Source organism: Pyrus communis, chromosome 11, assembly GCF_963583255.1.
Source record: "Pyrus communis chromosome 11, drPyrComm1.1, whole genome shotgun sequence".
Taxonomy (NCBI): domain Eukaryota; kingdom Viridiplantae; phylum Streptophyta; class Magnoliopsida; order Rosales; family Rosaceae; genus Pyrus; species Pyrus communis.
In genome coordinates this window covers 22,181,429-22,198,755 of record NC_084813.1, presented here as the reverse complement: position 1 = coordinate 22,198,755, position 17,327 = coordinate 22,181,429, and the positions used below count along the sequence as shown (strand labels likewise).

General features: G+C 38.4%; 3 protein-coding genes across 3 annotated transcripts; all 3 read left to right on the top strand.

Moving 5' to 3' along the window:
- Window positions 1–421: 421 nt before the first annotated feature.
- Window positions 422–5,823, top strand: LOC137749586 (proline-rich receptor-like protein kinase PERK8). The gene is made up of 8 exons (XM_068489707.1): window positions 422–2,271; window positions 2,543–2,950; window positions 3,287–3,373; window positions 3,938–4,008; window positions 4,262–4,338; window positions 4,451–4,598; window positions 5,001–5,162; window positions 5,242–5,823. Exons 1-8 carry the CDS (start codon window positions 1,197–1,199, stop codon window positions 5,590–5,592), a joined length of 2,379 nt encoding a protein of 792 aa, XP_068345808.1. The 5' UTR covers window positions 422–1,196; the 3' UTR covers window positions 5,593–5,823.
- Window positions 5,824–8,111: 2,288 nt separating this feature from the next.
- On the top strand, window positions 8,112–11,945 carry LOC137707866 (uncharacterized). Its single transcript, XM_068446797.1, has 9 exons — window positions 8,112–8,382; window positions 9,072–9,180; window positions 9,340–9,434; window positions 10,034–10,159; window positions 10,257–10,377; window positions 10,494–10,578; window positions 10,828–10,941; window positions 11,058–11,097; window positions 11,521–11,945. Exons 1-9 carry the CDS (start codon window positions 8,206–8,208, stop codon window positions 11,671–11,673), a joined length of 1,020 nt encoding a protein of 339 aa, XP_068302898.1. The 5' UTR covers window positions 8,112–8,205; the 3' UTR covers window positions 11,674–11,945.
- A 585-nt stretch (window positions 11,946–12,530) lies between these two features.
- LOC137708761 (probable isoprenylcysteine alpha-carbonyl methylesterase ICMEL2) lies at window positions 12,531–16,743 on the top strand. The gene is made up of 11 exons (XM_068447914.1): window positions 12,531–13,018; window positions 13,230–13,306; window positions 13,840–13,909; window positions 13,998–14,078; window positions 14,286–14,360; window positions 14,799–14,900; window positions 15,005–15,142; window positions 15,443–15,508; window positions 15,621–15,764; window positions 15,918–16,008; window positions 16,191–16,743. The coding sequence occupies exons 1-11, from the start codon at window positions 12,732–12,734 to the stop codon at window positions 16,350–16,352; spliced, it is 1,293 nt and encodes a 430-aa protein (XP_068304015.1). The 5' UTR covers window positions 12,531–12,731; the 3' UTR covers window positions 16,353–16,743.
- Window positions 16,744–17,327: the final 584 nt, after the last annotated feature.

Sequence of the window (17,327 nt, the reverse complement as noted above, 5' to 3'; positions counted from 1 at the left end):
ATTCAATTATAATTTTAAAGAAGTTTATAACATTTCAGGTGTATTCAATTAGAATTTTAATTTAAAGAATTTGGAAAAGTTGAGGAATTATAGGGAATTTGAGAGATTTTGTAATGTATTTTAAGCATCCACAAATTTTACCTTTCTCCATGAGATTTCGAGGAAATTGAATCAAAATTTTACATGAAATCTCTATAAATCAGTTAAACTCTATAAAAATCCTAGATTTATAAATCTGTTAAAATCTCTCAAATTCCCAATTGAATACACCCCTTTAAAATTCAATTAGGAGAAAAAAAATGAACAAAAAATAAAAATTCAAAACAAAAAGATATACAGGAAGGAACAGCTAAGAGCCGATGAAGGCGTTACATTATGCTAAGCATAAAATTTGTGATCATGCTGTGAAGTAATTTTGCAATCATTGTTTTTGGCTGCCAACTGCAACTCTGCATGTGGAGTCTCTCACTCACTGGTCACTGGAGAGATAGAGACAGGCAGACACTCTACTTCCGAAGTCGCCCCACGTTAACTCGCGTATTTTGTGGGTTTATAACTTTTTTCTCCGGCTCTTTTACCTTTTTCTACAAAAATATCAAATTTTCTCGGGAAAACATTGCGGCATTGCGGCAATTCCACCATTTACGAGATAAGTACGAATTTGCTCGAGCTTTTAGCTTCTGAGTTTTGTTTTTGAACTGTTTTAAAGATCTGGGTTGCTGCATTTGCCCAGTAAAGTTCTGAACTTTGTAGTGTAGATCTGGGTTGCTGCATTTGCCCAGTAAAGTTTTGAACTTTGCAGTGTAGATCTGGGTTTTAAAGCTGGAAGCTTGCAGATGGTGGGTTTTTTTGATCTGATTTGTGCTCAAATTTTGGGGATTTGGTTGTTAAATTTGTTCTTTCGGGGGTTCTGGGAACTGGGTAGTGCTTAGATTTTGTGAATTTTGGTTGATCTGAAACTTTCCGGGGTTTTGGGAAACAGTGAAGGAGTTAGAAGAAGACATTGGATTTTGCCTGGAAATTTTGAATTAGGGTTTTCTGACATTTGGGGATTGTATTTTTGTAATGTAATGGCATCTGTTGTATAATCATCAGTGAAAGTCACCATTGTTGTCATTGAATTTGGAAAGTTTGGTGATGGAATTGATATAATAAGCCAAAAATAAGCAAAATTTAGCATTCAATTCCACACAAACATGTCTTCAACAACCTCACCTTCTCCAAATTCTTCCCCTTCTGCGGTCCCACCAACTTCACCTGATACCCCGTCACCACCCCCATCAAATTCTTCAACTACCCCAACTACTACTGCAACCCCTTCTGACGCTTCACCTCCCCCTGCCCAATCTCGTCCTCCAGTATCATCAGCTGCTCCCACTCCAAAATCGTCACCACCGCCGTCAACTCCACCACCAACTTCACCACCGCCTTCCACGCATAAGGCTCCACCACCTTCCACGCCTCAGGCTCCACCGCCTTCCACGCCGCAGGCTCCACCGCCTTCCACGCCTCAGGCTCCACCGCCTTCCACGCCTCAGGCTCCACCGCCTTCCACGCCTCAGGCTCCACCGCCTTCCACGTCTCAGGCTCCACCCCCATCGCCTCCGGCATCACCCCCGTCATCACCTCCTCCAGCATCACCACCACCTTCGCCACCAGCTGCCTATCCTCCGGCTACGTCTGAACCCCCACCACCTGCATCAAAGGGTTCTCCCCCTCCCCAATCTACCCCACCTCCAGCAGAAGCCTCACCTCCACCTAAGTCCACAAAGTCCCCACCTCCTCCAGCTGAGGTCCCGCCCCCTTCGTCCGCTTCTCCACCACCACCACAAGGAGAGGCACCAAAAAAATCTCCTCCATCCCCGACCGTCACACCTCCTCCATCTGGCTCCAAATCTGCTCTTCCACCAGCTGATAACTCTCCCCCTGCACCCACGGTGCAATCACCACCTCCTTCGGTCCCTTCATCTTCTTCACCTCCTGTTACTTCTCCTACCGTGCCTAGTAGTAATTCGTCAAGTCCCACTCCCTTACCACAGAAGCCAACTGCAAGGTCAACCACTGGTGCCAATGTGACGTCAAATGCCACATCCGGAAAGAAAGGAGGGTTAAACACTGGAGGAGCTGTGGCAATTGGAATTGTAGTTGGATTCCTGGTGCTCAGTCTTGTTGTCATGGCGGTGTGGTACAGAAAGAAGCAGAAGAAAAGAAGAGCTGGAGAAAATTTTGCCTACAACATGCCTTCCCCCTTTGCTTCATCGCAGAATTCAGGTAACTCATTGAGCATGCACTACTTGAATGGTAACTGTAGCAGCTGTTTTATACGAATTGGATGAGCTTGCTTATTAAAAATTGCTTTATCTTCTTGTTGTTTTCTGCCATTCTACTTTCTTTTAGCACCATTAGCTCTTATACGACCTTTAGGCTTTAACATTGTAGAAAATCATATTAGAAGTAAGCTTTTGAGTTAGCTAGCAAGCTTTAGTTGAATGTGAGATGAGGTAATCGGATTCAAACTAATGAACTTTTTTCTGCTCTCCAGATTCGGTATTTCTTAAGCCCTATTCTCCAGCTCCCCTCGTAGGAAATAGTTCTGGCAGTGATTTGATGTATGCACAATCAGATGGTGGCGTAAACAATTCAAAGTCATGGTTCACCTACGAAGAACTAAGCAAAGCCACAAATGGGTTTTCAAAACAGAACCTTTTGGGTGAAGGTGGATTTGGTTGTGTATACAAAGGTGTTTTGGAAGATGAAAGAGAAGTTGCTGTAAAACAGCTCAAAATTGGTGGGGGACAAGGGGAACGTGAGTTTAAAGCTGAAGTTGAAATTATTAGTCGAGTACACCATCGCCATTTGGTTTCCCTGGTTGGTTATTGTATATCTGAGCATCAAAGGTTGCTTGTCTACGACTTCGTTCCCAATGATACCCTTCATTACCATCTTCATGGTGAGTCTTCTGATTTTGAAAGCAAGACCAATCTAATATGTTCAGGAACAAAATTAGGGGGCTTGTGGTATATCCTGTTGGGTTTGATATAGATGTCTTTTAATTGAATTATTAACTAGTAGTCTTATAAGTGATGGCTACGTTAACCTCTGCCAAATAATTTGCTAATGCTGCAAATGGTGCTTGGTAATTTATGCTTCAAAGTCAGTGCATGTAGTTCTCTTGTCTACGTTGGGGTAAATGTGGAGCATAATTTTGAAGTGTAATTCTCGTTTGCGTGTAAGTATCTTGTGAAAAATTGTACCTCTTTTAACTTTCCTCTATTGAAAACTACAGGTGAGGGCATGCCAGTTCTGGATTGGGCAACCAGAGTCAAGGTTGCTGCTGGTGCAGCTCGTGGAATAGCTTACTTACATGAAGATTGTGAGTTTATTCTTCTGTTCTCGACCTCCCAATTTCAGATTTGACTTTTCTAGACCTTGGTTTGTTCGAGTACAAACACTGGCAACTGTTCTATTATTTGTTAATTCAATGAACAGTTTCCTTTCCTTTTGCCGTAAATTTCCATTCAGTACAAACAGTGATTGATTCTATGCGACAGCCATTAGTCAATGATCATACAGAAACTAAGTGTAAGCGAGGGCCCTGTACATGAGAGTTTATGGTTCACACTAATTTCCAAGGCCTTCAACTCTCCAAGTAATATTAACAATTGGGAAGAATTTCTTTGCTGTCAACACAATGACATCTTTCATACAAACAAGCTTCATTTCTGAATTTAATTGTGCTCTATTGTTTAAAGTTTTTATTTCCAATATGGTAACCCAAAGGCTAGTTAAATAAATGAAATAAATCTTTATAAATATAAAATTAGCTATTTTCACTCAAAGTTGTGCAAAGTTTGTTTATCCATCGCTGTATTTATTGTCAGGCCTTCGAACATCTTATTCTCTCTTTCTCATTATTTTGTTTTAATGTGTTTATCAGGTCATCCTCGCATTATTCACAGAGATATTAAGTCGTCAAACATCCTTTTGGATAGCAACTTTGAAGCTCAGGTGTGTCTGTTTATATAACCATAATTTTCATGAAAAAAAGCTTGTATCGGGTTATAGTGGTTGCTTGTAGTGCTTGTAACACAAACCCATTTCCATCTACTTCTAAGCAAGAGCTGTTTAGTAGCCTGATAATCATATATTCATGGAATGACTCCTCTAACAATAACTGGCAGCCAGAGCTTGGTTTTTCTGTTTCTGATTGCTAGTCATTTGATAGCAATTGTTCTAAAGATGAATTTTCTCTTACTAACAGGTTGCAGATTTTGGGCTTGCAAAGCTAACATTGGATTCAAATACTCATGTGACCACAAGAGTAATGGGAACATTCGGGTAGATTTCTTCACTTTATTGGATAAGGATCCTCCCCATTTCTTCAATCTTTCTATTCATGGCATCACTTGCTGTTCATATGTTCTGATGAATAGAATTGTGGGATTTTTAGATACATGGCGCCAGAATATGCAACAAGTGGAAAGTTGACGGACAAGTCTGATGTTTACTCTTATGGTGTTGTGCTATTGGAGCTAATTACAGGTCGCAAACCTGTGGATTCTTCTCAGCCATTAGGTGATGAGAGCCTAGTTGAATGGGTAAATTCATAAACATTGTTGCTATCTCCCTGTAGGTGGTGGGAGTTATTTCTTTTCAAAAGTGCATCTATGCATATCATTGTGATACTGTTTTTTGCCAAATTCCGGATTTTTTCTTTTTCCATCAATTATGGAGGGGTCGAATTGTGTTTAGAATTTTAAAGGGATCAAGTCCAAAATTTTTATTCTCAGTTACGCATGTCATTACTGAGAATTCTCAAATGGCTCAAGTCAAAAGTTTTAATTCTCACAATTCTCAAATGGCACGTTTAGATTACTGCTTTCCGTTGGGCATGTTTGCGGTGGAGATTTTACCTGTATTGTGCTTACACTTTGATGGATTGTTGTGGTTCAATCTGGCAAAGTTAAGTCCTAGATTATAATAGCTAATTTTTCTTCCAGGCTCGGCCTTTGCTTAGTCAAGCACTTGAAAGTGAAGACTTCGAAGGGCTGGCAGATCCAAGGCTGGAAAAGAATTACATCGAGAATGAAATGTTTAGAATGATTGAAGCAGCTTCAGCTTGTGTGCGCCATTCAGCTGCGAAAAGGCCACGGATGAGACAGGTATTTACAAAATATTGCATGACACTCACCCACATTTACATGTACAGCAGATAACTAATAATCGTTGTTACTTTCCTAGGTGGTAAGGGCTTTCGACTCCTTAGATGAATTATCAGATCTCAGTAACGGAATGAAACCTGGCCAGAGCGAAATATTTGATTCTGCAGAACACTCTGCGCAAATTAGAATGTTTCAGAGGATGGCATTCGGTAGTCAAGACAACAGTGCGAGTTTTTTCAATCAAAGTCAGAGTAGCTGGAAAAGTAGAGACTCCCGAGAGCAAGGGTACCAGAATCAGAGAAGCTGGGCGAGTAGAGACTCTCAGGAGCATGGGGATCAAACTCAGAGCAGCTGGAGTCGAGACCAGAGAGACCCGAGAAACCCGAGTACTTCGATATCCATAGATAGATCTGGGATATGGAACAACTGAGAGTTCAACCAACTGTTTGAGCCAGGCTAGGCTGTGTTGTGTTGCTCATTTCTTGTAAATCCTACACATATCATATCATTTTTTCCATTTATTTTTTGTATTCTCTGCTAACATGATTTTGTTGCCAGGATCCCAATTTCTGTATTCTTTTTGTAATGTAGATGCATTGATACAGTATATTGTATCTGTATTTGTTGTTTTAATAGAAATATATAATTTTATTATTCTGAATTATCTTCTCTCCAAATTACTATGCATTAAAGTTTTTCCCGCTCTCAAAAAAGCAGCATGCGTTTATACCTTTCTCGGCCGTGTGACTAAGATTAAGATAAGATAATATGCAGGCTCTACATGCAATAACGGTGAAAGCTGTATCCGTATCTCCTAGTTGTAGATGACTGACACTTGTATACCTTTCTCCGCCTTCAAGCTAAGATCAAAATAAAATGTAACTGTGTGGGCTCTATATGCATTACCGGTGAAAACTCTATTTCTAGCAGTCTACGTCAATCTCAACCAGTTAATCTTAATCTAATTAAAGTTTTGTGTTTGATCCTCTCACCATTAAACATTTCTTGTATCAAAAGCAAAAACGAAAGGCAAACATGTCAACCACAAACTAATAAGGGTCTTTTCATTCCAAGTATAAAGGGATGGTTGGTCCTGAGTCCTCATTCAAAGGGTAAACTGTCATTTAACCCCTTGAACTATTACTCCAGTTGTAATTGACCCCATGAACTATTTTTTTGGTAAATTAACTCCCTCAACTATTTGAAATAAGCTAATTGACCCATTGTCGGTAGATTTCATCCACTATTTCGTCAAATTCAAAGGAAAATTAGTTTTTCCTTCATCAATTCTTACTAGTCAACTATAACCAACAATGTAATTATGACATGTGAAAGGAAAAAAAAAAAAAGTGTAATGACAATGTGAGATGGTCCTTTATGTAAATGTTTGGTTTTTAATGTTTTCTCATTATGCTATATACTTTTGAATTATTTTGTGTCCATGTGTTAAAATTTTATTGGTAGTTATAACTAACAAGTAACAATTAATGATGAAATGCTAACTTGCCCTTCAATTTGATGGAATTAATTCCGCAATTTAATGGCAAGGGTTAATTGACTATTTTAAATAGTTCAAGGGGTTAATTTACCAAAATAATAGTTTAAAGGGTCAATTTTCAACTGGGTTGATAATTCAAAAGGTACATACTAGATTAAGGTTCTCACAGAGTTCCCGAAATTTCATTTTTGGTTACCGTGTTTAATTTTGTTTATCAAACTGTGTTATGGGCAGTGGATTTCGAGGACATGAAGAAGCTAATGAGAGTTGAAGAAATAAGCCAATTGGAGTGTGTGGTTGTTGCAAAGATGGGCGATATGGATGGTCCTTGTGATGCTTTTAGAGGTTGCCAAGCAATTTTCCACACCTCCTCCTTTATTGATTCACATGGTATCTCCAATTAGTCGGTGAGTTTGTCAGGACAGTGTGTTCGTTTACTTGCACCAGAGTTTGATACTCCTTCCAGTGGATAGACTAGTTTAGAATAATTTTCTGAAATTTTGTGCCTATATATGAAACTCGGGAACAAATGACATTTCTTGAAACTGAAGGGGCAAGAAATGTTATTGAAGCTTGTTGGAGGGCAGCCTATGCAAAAAAGATGCGTCGACTAGTCACTTCCTCTCTTCTAGCTGCCATTTGGACTTGAAGAAGCGAGTCAAGCGACTATGAAGACAAGAATATCATTTTGATGAGTTTAGCTGGACCAATTAGGAATTCTGCAAAGAAAATAAGGTATACAAATACAAATATGTAAATATTTGAGGCCTTTTGAGTGAATTTTGTATTTGATAATTAGTCACACCAAATAAGATTTCTAACAAATTCATAATTTTATTGTCATCGTCATTCTAAGGAAGGTATCTTGCAATCTAAATATAATATATATTTTTTTTTTATAGAATTAATGCATGATGAATTTTTTCGAGTGCCAAGAAGAGCTTCCAATAAATAATCATGACAAAGGGAAAGAAAATATTCAAAACAAATTGATAAAATTAAGTGCTCGTTTGGATGTGCTTTTACAATGACTAAAAATGTTTTTAGGGAAAATATTTTTAGAACCAATTCTTAGTAAAAATATAAGTAAATCCTGAAAGCACTTAAAGTGTTTCCTGGAAGAAGAACATAACTGATATTTCTTGCAAAAAGCACTTTAAGTGTTTTTTAAACCAAATTTTTTTTTCTTCTAAAAACGCTTTCAACCATTCTAAAAACACATCCAAACGGGCCATAAATCTAGAAATAATTGGGCTTTCACTTTTGTCTTCTTGAGATCCAAAAATTATTGGACCTAATAGAAAAACATCAAACCCAAAAGGCCAACTCACCTAACAAAATTAAGAAAACGTCCTCCAAACGACGTCGTCGGGCATCGAAAGAAAGGAATAGCAGTGGAGAGTTCGGTTGCGCCGCAAGAAAACTAACCAGTACAAAACGACTCCCTCTCTCTCTCTCTCTCTCTCTCTCTCTCTGTGATCGGAAGAACGAACGAACGGAATTAAACCAATCAATCAAGCGATCGAGAATTCAAGAAGTGAAGAAATGGCGGAAGAGAGAGAGGACCCACAGCAGCTGAAGAGAGTGGCGGCGGCGGCCTACGACTACGAGAACGACCCCAGATGGGCCGACTACTGGTCCAACATCCTCATCCCTCCTCACATGTCCTCCCGCAGCGACGTCATCGACCATTTCAAGCGCAAGTTCTATCAACGCTACATCGTCCGTCCTCTCTCTCTCTCTCTCTCTTCTTTATGCAGTTTCTTTAATTTCAGTGATTACCCTGTATCGATTGGTTGTTAATTAGCATGTGTTTCTTCGGAATTTGGACTCTGAACACTTGAATCTCAATTGGTTTTCTTCTGTTTTGTGCAATTGGGGTCGGTTTTTCCATTTGGGTAATTGTGGGTTTTGTACCCTGTTTCTTTGTTTGATGATAAGGGTTATTGGTTTTGCTTTCTCCGAGTACTCGATCTATACTGCTGGGGTTTTCTTTGAATGGCAAGATTTTACGTTTTGGGAAATCGAATTGGAGGTGCTTGAATGCATGCTGGCCCTCTATAGAACCTCATTCGAATGTAGGGGTTCGATTTTGGAAAGTTTATGCAGGATTCAGTAGCTCGTTCAATTGTTGATTCAGTTGACTTCTTTTCTTTTAGATTTCTGAGTATAAGTGAGATCTTGCTACTTCGTTTCCAAAGGAATAGTTTTTGACACATGAGTGCAACTTTAAAGTCAACATTTGGTTGAAGAATTATGCTTTAGGGATTTCCGTGTGTAGTTTTATCGTAGATTAAGAGTGCCTTGTTGGTTGATGTTTTGGGGGAATGTAATTTGGTTGGAGATGCATGGATTTTGTTAGATTTTTCTTAATTGCGTGCATCTTAACAATACTTGGATTTTGTGAATAGGATCCCGAGCTGATGGTAGATGCGATGTCGTCAGGCAGTTCTTCTCAGCCAAAGAGACCATCTGCATCGTCCCGGACAACAAATGACCAAACTCAGCCCCGTAGCGCAGGTTGGAATGCTTTAATTTTTTGGGTACAAAAGTTAGATTTGCCTAAATTGCTGTTTCCCTTGGAAGAAATGAAATTTATCTCAAAAGAAAACTCTAGTTGCCTTCAGTAGCCTGGAATATGTTGATTATAGTGAATTGACCTTGAATTGGTGCTTGTAGGTTCAACTCCCAGAACTCCAGGGACAGCAGCAGCAGCTCCTCCAACTTCTATGCGTTGGGATCGAAAAACCATTCAGTTTTCTGTAAACGCTTGGGTACTGTCAAGTCTACTCATGGATTGATAGATAGACACGAGTAACCTATACAAACACGCGTTTATATCCACGTATATGCATAGAGAATCAGCTTTCTTTTAGTTTCTTATCTATCTGTCAAACTATTTCCTTATAAGGTGTATGATGTTTATAAATCAGCCTGATTTTGAAGAAATGTCATATGACTTCTCGTAGGTTTTTTTGTTTGTTATTGACCATTCACAATTTATCTTGTTCCCTTGCAACCATGTTGTCTATTGACAGTCTCAATAAACAGTTTTCTATAGAGTTTACGTTTTACATTTTATTAACTGCTTATTCACTTCTCTGAGCCTGAATTATTCTGTCTTTTGACTCTATGGTTTTTCAAATGCAAATAAACTGCTGTAATGTCATTCTGGTTCAGTTGGGCAAGGGTCTTTCTCTGTGACAACTATGTGTGCTTCTTTTGAATCCAAAACTTACTTCACCAATTTAGAGAAAAAAGTTCAAACTATTCATAATTTAGGCGTTAAAAATGGCCTCGTGCTAAGTTCTACTTAGAATTTAATAATTCTCTGTTGTTATTGGTTCAGTTTGTTTGTCTTTCTTCCCTGCAGGTGTTTCTTGTGGCTGTGCTTGCAATTTTCCCACTGGTGCCAAAAAGCCTTTCAGATAGGGCGTATCGGCTTTCCTTTATGGGCACTGCATGTTCGTCTCTGTATTCCTTGTATTCGCTGTATGGGGTAGGTATACTTTCTCATATTCACTTGCTTTCTTACTTCATTAATTTGGATATGCTGCCCTCGTTCATATTTTATTAACGCACCCTTTACCTTTCAGAAACCAAGGGCTTGGAACTTGCAGGCTTTGCAAGTTTACTTTCAGCCAATAATCACGACTAAGGATTTTATCTACTTGATATACTGCATTACCTTTGTCACATCACACCTTTGCCTAAAATGTGAGCATTCCTTAAATCCTCAAGTTTCCTTCTCGATTTCTTCTTTCTATGTTTTCAACCTAAGTTAGCCTCATTTTCTTGTTATGTCTGGTTTGATGGTGCGATCTTTATTGCAGTTGCACTGATTCCCATTCTCTGTCGGGCTCTTGAACATGTTGCCAAGTTCCTTAGGCACAATTTTAGTCAATCCTCATTGTACAGGTAGAAGAGTTGATGTTTAATAATGTTGCTTGATATTTTCTTGTGGTGTTTGAATCCAAGTTTATTAAGTTGAGAATTGGTAATTCTGAGTGCTGGGCATGAGGATTGTATTCAGGATTCTTGTAGTACTTTTACTTTTGGTTTGATGTTCAATCCAGTCTTACTAAATAATACCTTTCCGACGATGAGTTGAAATCTACTTGTGTTCTTTACTAAGCAATCTATTTCTCTTTCTGTCATGGTGAACAGGAAGTACCTGGAAGAGCCTTGTGTTTGGGTGGAGTCAAATACAACTACCCTCAGCATACTCTCTTCACACGCTGAGGTTGGAGTTGGCTTCCTTCTGATTATATCATTGTTCTCGTGAGTTGCTTGGAACCATTTTCTCTGCTGCTTTTTTCTAGTCACAGAAACATTCTTATTCCATTGTTATTGCTTTTGACTTCAAACATTTCGTAATTTGTGATGTATATTTGTAGGTGGCAGCGCAACATTGTACAGGCATTCATGTACTGGCAGGTGTGTTTCTGTTCTTTTCTTCATCATTATGGTTATGGAATGGCATCTTTGTTCCTGAAGCTAAATTCTTTTCGATTATATTGAACACACACACACACACACACACACACACCACAAACACACAAATGGATACAAGCACATGAAAGTATGCACCGAGTTAGTGCCCCTTGCGTCTCATTTCAAACATTGTTCTTCTCAATAATTATAGATATGAAAATATTATATTCTGCAAGAGTACGGTAAGTTGGCAAATATTTTTTGGTCCTTTTAGATCAAAATCTTGGTAATTTTGGAGTCAAATAAGTATTAGTGAAGTAAAAAATTGATTTCTGTATTCATTTTTTGCAATATCTCAACCTTTTATCAGAATTCAGAGCCTAATGAATTTCCTCCCTCCTTGCCTCCTTGGAACACATTTTACAGCTATTGAAGCTCATGTATCATGCCCCAGCAACTTCTGCCTACCATCTGAGCGTGTGGACTAAGATCGGAAGGACAGTTCATCCCCTCATCCACCGCTATGCTCGGTTCCTGGAAACTCCTCTTTCTGCTGTTCAGAGATGGTGGTTGCGGTAGAGAGTAGTCGGAGACTCGGAAGAAGAGGATGAGACTCGGAAGGACGTCGATGGAAATTTCCTTGAATTGCGATTCAGGAAAAACTGACGTCTGATACACTGAATTTGTCGAAACTGTCGTTTGGATTCTAGATGGATAAAAAGTATATCTACCGAGGTGGTGTCGATTCTCTAGTTTTACTTCGAATTAGGGTTCTCAGTTCTCCCTACAAGTTTTATAATGCTCCGGCGTATACGATACTTTGAGAGTATTAATCATTAAATATTGTTTTTCGTGTGTGTTTAACTAAAATTTTAACCATAAAAGATGCTCTCATCGTTTACATAAAGAGAAGCGAATCTTTGATCTAATTCTTTATTTTTTATTTTTTATTTATAAATATTATCTTTTATGTTAAATAAATATATTTTATCCAATTGAAATAAATGAAGTGGAAAATGAAATAATTGAGCAGCAAACTTGATTATTTCTTACACGACTTGTTAGATTGACAGAAAACGATACAAAATTAACAGATTTTTGATTAACCTGTAATTGAGTAGGATTGTTATCGGGGGTCATCAGTTATAAATCTGATAAGATATCGTTGTCAAATCTAAACATCAAACGAGATAATTTTTTGCATGACAGGTTTTATCCGACACAAAACAACACGATTCGTTAACAAATCGGATATTTAACGTATCATCTGTTAAGAGTCTATTAAAATAACGAATTTAACATGTCACATCTAGTTAAAATAACGTATATGACAATAAAACGACACTAACACAACGACAAATGCTTTCGCCACTTAAGTACACAACTGTAAATCGTGGGCCTGAATATTTATTTCATCGTTACTTTTTATGCATCTTTAATTTTTAATTTCTGGTACCTTCCAGGTTCCAACGGTTCGAGGCTTCGAGTTCTCAACCGCGAGCTTCAAAATTAATGGTTTAACGGTAACTTAGTGAAAATGTTGCCAACCGAAATTAGCAACCAGTCACCAAAAAATCCTAAAAAACATTTTCAGATCCATTTCTTTTACTAAATATTGGAGCTATCATCCAGCAGCTATGGCGTCGGAAACCGATCGTCTTCTCCGGCATTCTTTCACTTCCGAGGCAGACTACATGGCGGAAGATGCGCAAGCAGCGACGCCCATCCTTTCTGGGTTTTTGAGCTATCCTGTTGCTAATACCAATACATCAAGCCACAAGAGGCGTCGCAGGCTCGCCAAGAAACAAGCCTCCGCCGCGCCTCCGCCTCACCGGCAGCAGTCGTTCAGCCACGACATTGGTCACGCTGCCAAAGAGACTTACTTGATTACTAGCCTCAGCTTCACGCTCCTTCAATGCCTCGGGTACCTATTCTTCTTCTTCTCCTTCTTCTTTAGCTCCTCCTATCTTCACCTTGCTCAATTATTGGACTTCAGCGCTGTTTGGTTGCCGAGAAAATTGTAGGAAACCGAAAGAAAATTGAAATGTAGGACAAAAAATTAACCAGCCTAGCAAATTTGTGAATTATATCGAAGTTTTTTGTTCGATTATTTCTAATCATTTATTTTCATTCAGGCTAGGCTATCTGTGGATCACAAAGTTACTTGCTCTTGGTTGTTATGCTATATTACTTATGCCCGGATTTCTTCAAGGTGTGTGTGTTTATGTAACTACTTGGTATTACATAGTCATTGCCCGTATAAATCGTTCCCCTTTTCGTTATCCGTTTTGAATTTCGTCAAATAATAGTATCCACTGATCAAACTTATAAGAAAATTGTCGGTTATCCTGCGTAAAATCAAAAAGCTTCCGCTCGGATGCTACCACATTTGATGAGCTTCACTGTCGTGATTTGTTTGGTTTGTTGCTAATCGATGAAAGAACTTGCCACCTGGATGGGATTTTGCACCATCCAGATCATCTAATCTTTCAGAAAAGCTCCAAGTTTGATTACTGTTGTTGATGTATTTCAATATTCTCGTCTCTAAGACTTCAGTAGAGTCATCTCCGTAGATTTCACACTACCGTGCCATTATATTCTTTGACGTGACCTACTTCCTGAACGTAGATTTGTCTGCTTAACATGATGAGAGTTTCTGTTTTTATTTGTTTTGTTCTTTTAATGTAGTGAATAGTCAGCTGTGCATTTGACCGGAATATAACTTGTTTGTTGATTTTTCTTCAGTTGCTATATGTTATTTCTTTTCAAGCCAGGTCCGGCGTAGTATTGTGTATGGAGATCAACCAAGAAATAGGTAGGTTGATTTTGTGAAAGGAATTTAAACAGTTGATTGCGATTTTGTCAACTTCTGTGCACTCATTTATGTCATGTATCATTTACAGGTTGGATCTATATTTACCTGCAAATAGTGATGGAAAAAAACCGGTAGTAGTATTTGTAACTGGTGGGGCCTGGATTATTGGGTGAGTGATTTTAAATAGATGTGAGCTGTTAGCTCATCAATTCTTATAAGTTTTGTTCTTGAATTAGTACAACGGCCTGGAGATGATATTCTCTTCGTTTTTTGGGGTATCATGCAAAACATCTTTAGTTGAAGTTTCTGGTTATATATATGTGGCCATTTATTTAGTTGTTTGACATTAAGTTTCTATAGTTTCATGCTGGTTTAGGTATAAAGCTTGGGGTTCTCTTTTAGGTCTGCAATTGGCAGAAAGAGATATCATCGTGGCATGCATTGATTACAGGTAATTTGTTTTCGTTAAAGCAGTACAAATTGTAATGCACGATTTCATTAACTTGCATATGGTGATCTATATGAAGTATTTGAAAAAAAAAAAAATTCTTGGGCAGTGAATCATTGATAGACTCGTAAACACCATGTTCACTGTGTCTGATTATTAGACCGATACATTAGCACATTAAAGTATTCTTTTCCGTTCAACCAAGCTGATCAAACATGGCTAATTGGTTAATTTATGCCTTGTTTTCTGTTTCCCATATAAAGAACCAGTCACTGAAGCTTGAGCACGTTCCATGATCTAAAAGTAAAATGAACCTTTGGTTTTTTATAGTTCATTGTGCACGCATTGAAGACTTGAATCATGTTACTCAAACGAACAGTTTACACATCCGTTATGTCCTTTACCCTATAAGTGTTGATATGCAATATATGATTCTTGCAGAAACTTTCCCCAGGGTACCATCAGTGATATGGTGAAAGATGCTTCTCTGGGGATCTCATATGTCTTCAACAATATAGCAGATTATGGAGGTGACCCTAACAGGTCACAGTCTAATATTTGTTCTTTCCTTCCCTATGCATCTCAAAACTGGCTGAGTATATATATTTATTTATATGTTTTGGTCCTTTTGTGGTTGTTTTGAGTAGAATCTATCTAATGGGACAATCTGCCGGTGCACATATTTCTGCTTGTGCTCTCTTGGATCAAGCAATCAAAGAATCCAAGGGAGAGAGCATTTCTTGGAGCGTCTCCCGGATAAAGGCGTATTTTGGTTTATCCGGCGGGTAAGGTTTATTTGTTGCATTATCATGAATCAAGTGAAACTTTAATGAATTTAGTTCGAATAAACTCAAATTCTAGAAACATGGATATTGGTAAGCATGGGATATGATAGTTGAAAGAAATCCTTCCATCAGATCATGTACTTTTCCGTATAAACACTACAGTCTGCACTACACTCACAGCTTGTTGTAGCATCGAGCTGCGGAGACTGATAACCAGTCATTACTTTAGTACCATGTTGATAGATCTATTGATTGATGGCAATGGATGGGTACACTAATTTTCTTATATGCTCCTCACAGGTACAATTTGTTCAATTTAGTTGACCATTTTGATAGTCGTGGACTATATCGTTCCATCTTTTTGAGGTACTAACCAAGTGACATTTTGCTAGCCACTCTTTGGTCTACTCCTATCAATTATTTTGTACATTTTCCTGTTTGTTACTTCATGATGCTATTGTGGTGATGTGTCATGCAGCATTATGGAAGGTGAAGAATCCTTGCATCAATTTTCTCCTGAAGTTAAAGTAAAGGACCCAAGCAATAGGAGTGCCGTTTCTCTCTTGCCTCCTATCACTCTTTTCCATGGAACTGATGATTATTCGATACCATCAGACGCTAGGTTAGAATCCCTTAATGTACATTAATATGGGATTTTGATCTGTATAATACTAGTTTAGGCCTTGAAGTACAGACATCTGAATACAACTTCAACTTCTCCACAGAATATATCATGGTGTGATATTTTCAGAAACTGATGCGTCTTTATATGCAGTAAAGTTTTCGTAGACGTGCTTCAAAAGGCAGGAGCTCGAGCTGACTTAATACTATATGATGGAAAGACTCATACAGATTTGTTTCTTCAAGTAAGTGATATTTCTGATGCGAGCCTTTTACAAGTGTGACTGTTAAAAACTTACGACCTCCATTTACTATTCGTATTTTAATGCACCGATGCTCGTTAAAGGTTCAAATTGTTATAAAGAGATCTGAAGTAGGATATCACAAATTCCTTTCGGGGCATCTGACTCTTGGAAGCACTATGCAGGATCCTCTAAGAGGTGGTAAAGACGAACTGTTTGACCATCTAGTTTCCGTGATACATGCTGGTGATAAGGACGCTCTTGAGCAAGATGCTATGGCACCTCCGAGAAGGCGGCTTGTTCCAGAGCTCTTGTTGAAGTTGGCACGCAGCATCAGCCCCTTTTAGTCCTTGTACACTTGTCAGTGTTGATCACCAATTATGTCCATGCAAAGGAGAGGCTTCAATTAGCTCGCGGAGATCTATTTTTCAAAACACATTACGACATATTTACTTCGATGAGGTTGCTCCTTCGTAATCCAAGAGTTGAATATATGACGAACAAATACTGGTAGCCTCAGATATATAGAGATGTCTCTCCTTGGAATCCAATTGTTTTAAATGATGGGAAGAATATGCTTTTGTTGTCCATTAACGTAGACTTCAACGCCAAAACACGCAGATCAGCGGCCTTTACTTGGTTTTTGTATTGAACATAATCCTTTTGTTGTTCACAAAACACTTGTTGCCATTCGTCGTTGTTTTAGGCAGAATTGTAAGCTTGTCTCTCGTTTTAACATCTTGTTTGCCTTTCATCATCTTGTTTGCGATCCTGAGTCTTGCGAAGCTTTCTCCATCGGTAGACACTGCAGAAACCAGCAGCAGATTGGGGACTTGTGGGTTGCTGCAATTGTTCTCCCCTTTCCTCAGTTGCCATTCCTCAATCTTCACACACAATCGAAGCCACACCAACAATGTGCATAGAACAGATAGCCATCTACATTACAACACCATGATACACGATTATCTTTGAGAAAGACTCCCAAATACAACCGGTTACAAACTTTGAATCAAATGTAGAAACACCAAACCAAATTAACCAATAATAAGTTGTATATTAATCACTAATTTTAGGCAAAATTATACTCTGTAACATATGTGATAGAATAATTGTAATACGAAATGAACTCAACGATACGTGATGGAATAACTCTGTCTCACATAATCTTTTACCCCCTAGGCCATTAACCATCTTGAATTTTTACCTTATAATTTTACTTAGAAGTGAGGGATTTGAGTTACAAATTGAAATTTTGGATTTAATAACAAAATATCTCATGTGAAGGCAAGAGTTTTGCAAGTCATTAATCTCTTATCCAAACA

Coding starts and splice junctions, on each gene's coding strand:
- LOC137749586 (XM_068489707.1), top strand. CDS start 1,197: ATGTCTTCAACAACCTCACCTTCTCCAAATTCTTCCCCTTCTGCGGTC. Junction 4,009..4,261: donor ATAGCAACTTTGAAGCTCAG/GTGTGTCTGTTT, acceptor TCTTACTAACAG/GTTGCAGATTTTGGGCTTGC. Junction 4,339..4,450: donor AGAGTAATGGGAACATTCGG/GTAGATTTCTTC, acceptor TGGGATTTTTAG/ATACATGGCGCCAGAATATG.
- LOC137707866 (XM_068446797.1), top strand. CDS start 8,206: ATGGCGGAAGAGAGAGAGGACCCACAGCAGCTGAAGAGAGTGGCGGCG. Junction 9,181..9,339: donor AACTCAGCCCCGTAGCGCAG/GTTGGAATGCTT, acceptor TGGTGCTTGTAG/GTTCAACTCCCAGAACTCCA. Junction 10,579..10,827: donor AGTCAATCCTCATTGTACAG/GTAGAAGAGTTG, acceptor CATGGTGAACAG/GAAGTACCTGGAAGAGCCTT.
- LOC137708761 (XM_068447914.1), top strand. CDS start 12,732: ATGGCGTCGGAAACCGATCGTCTTCTCCGGCATTCTTTCACTTCCGAG. Junction 13,019..13,229: donor ACGCTCCTTCAATGCCTCGG/GTACCTATTCTT, acceptor ATTTTCATTCAG/GCTAGGCTATCTGTGGATCA. Junction 15,509..15,620: donor TATCGTTCCATCTTTTTGAG/GTACTAACCAAG, acceptor TGTGTCATGCAG/CATTATGGAAGGTGAAGAAT.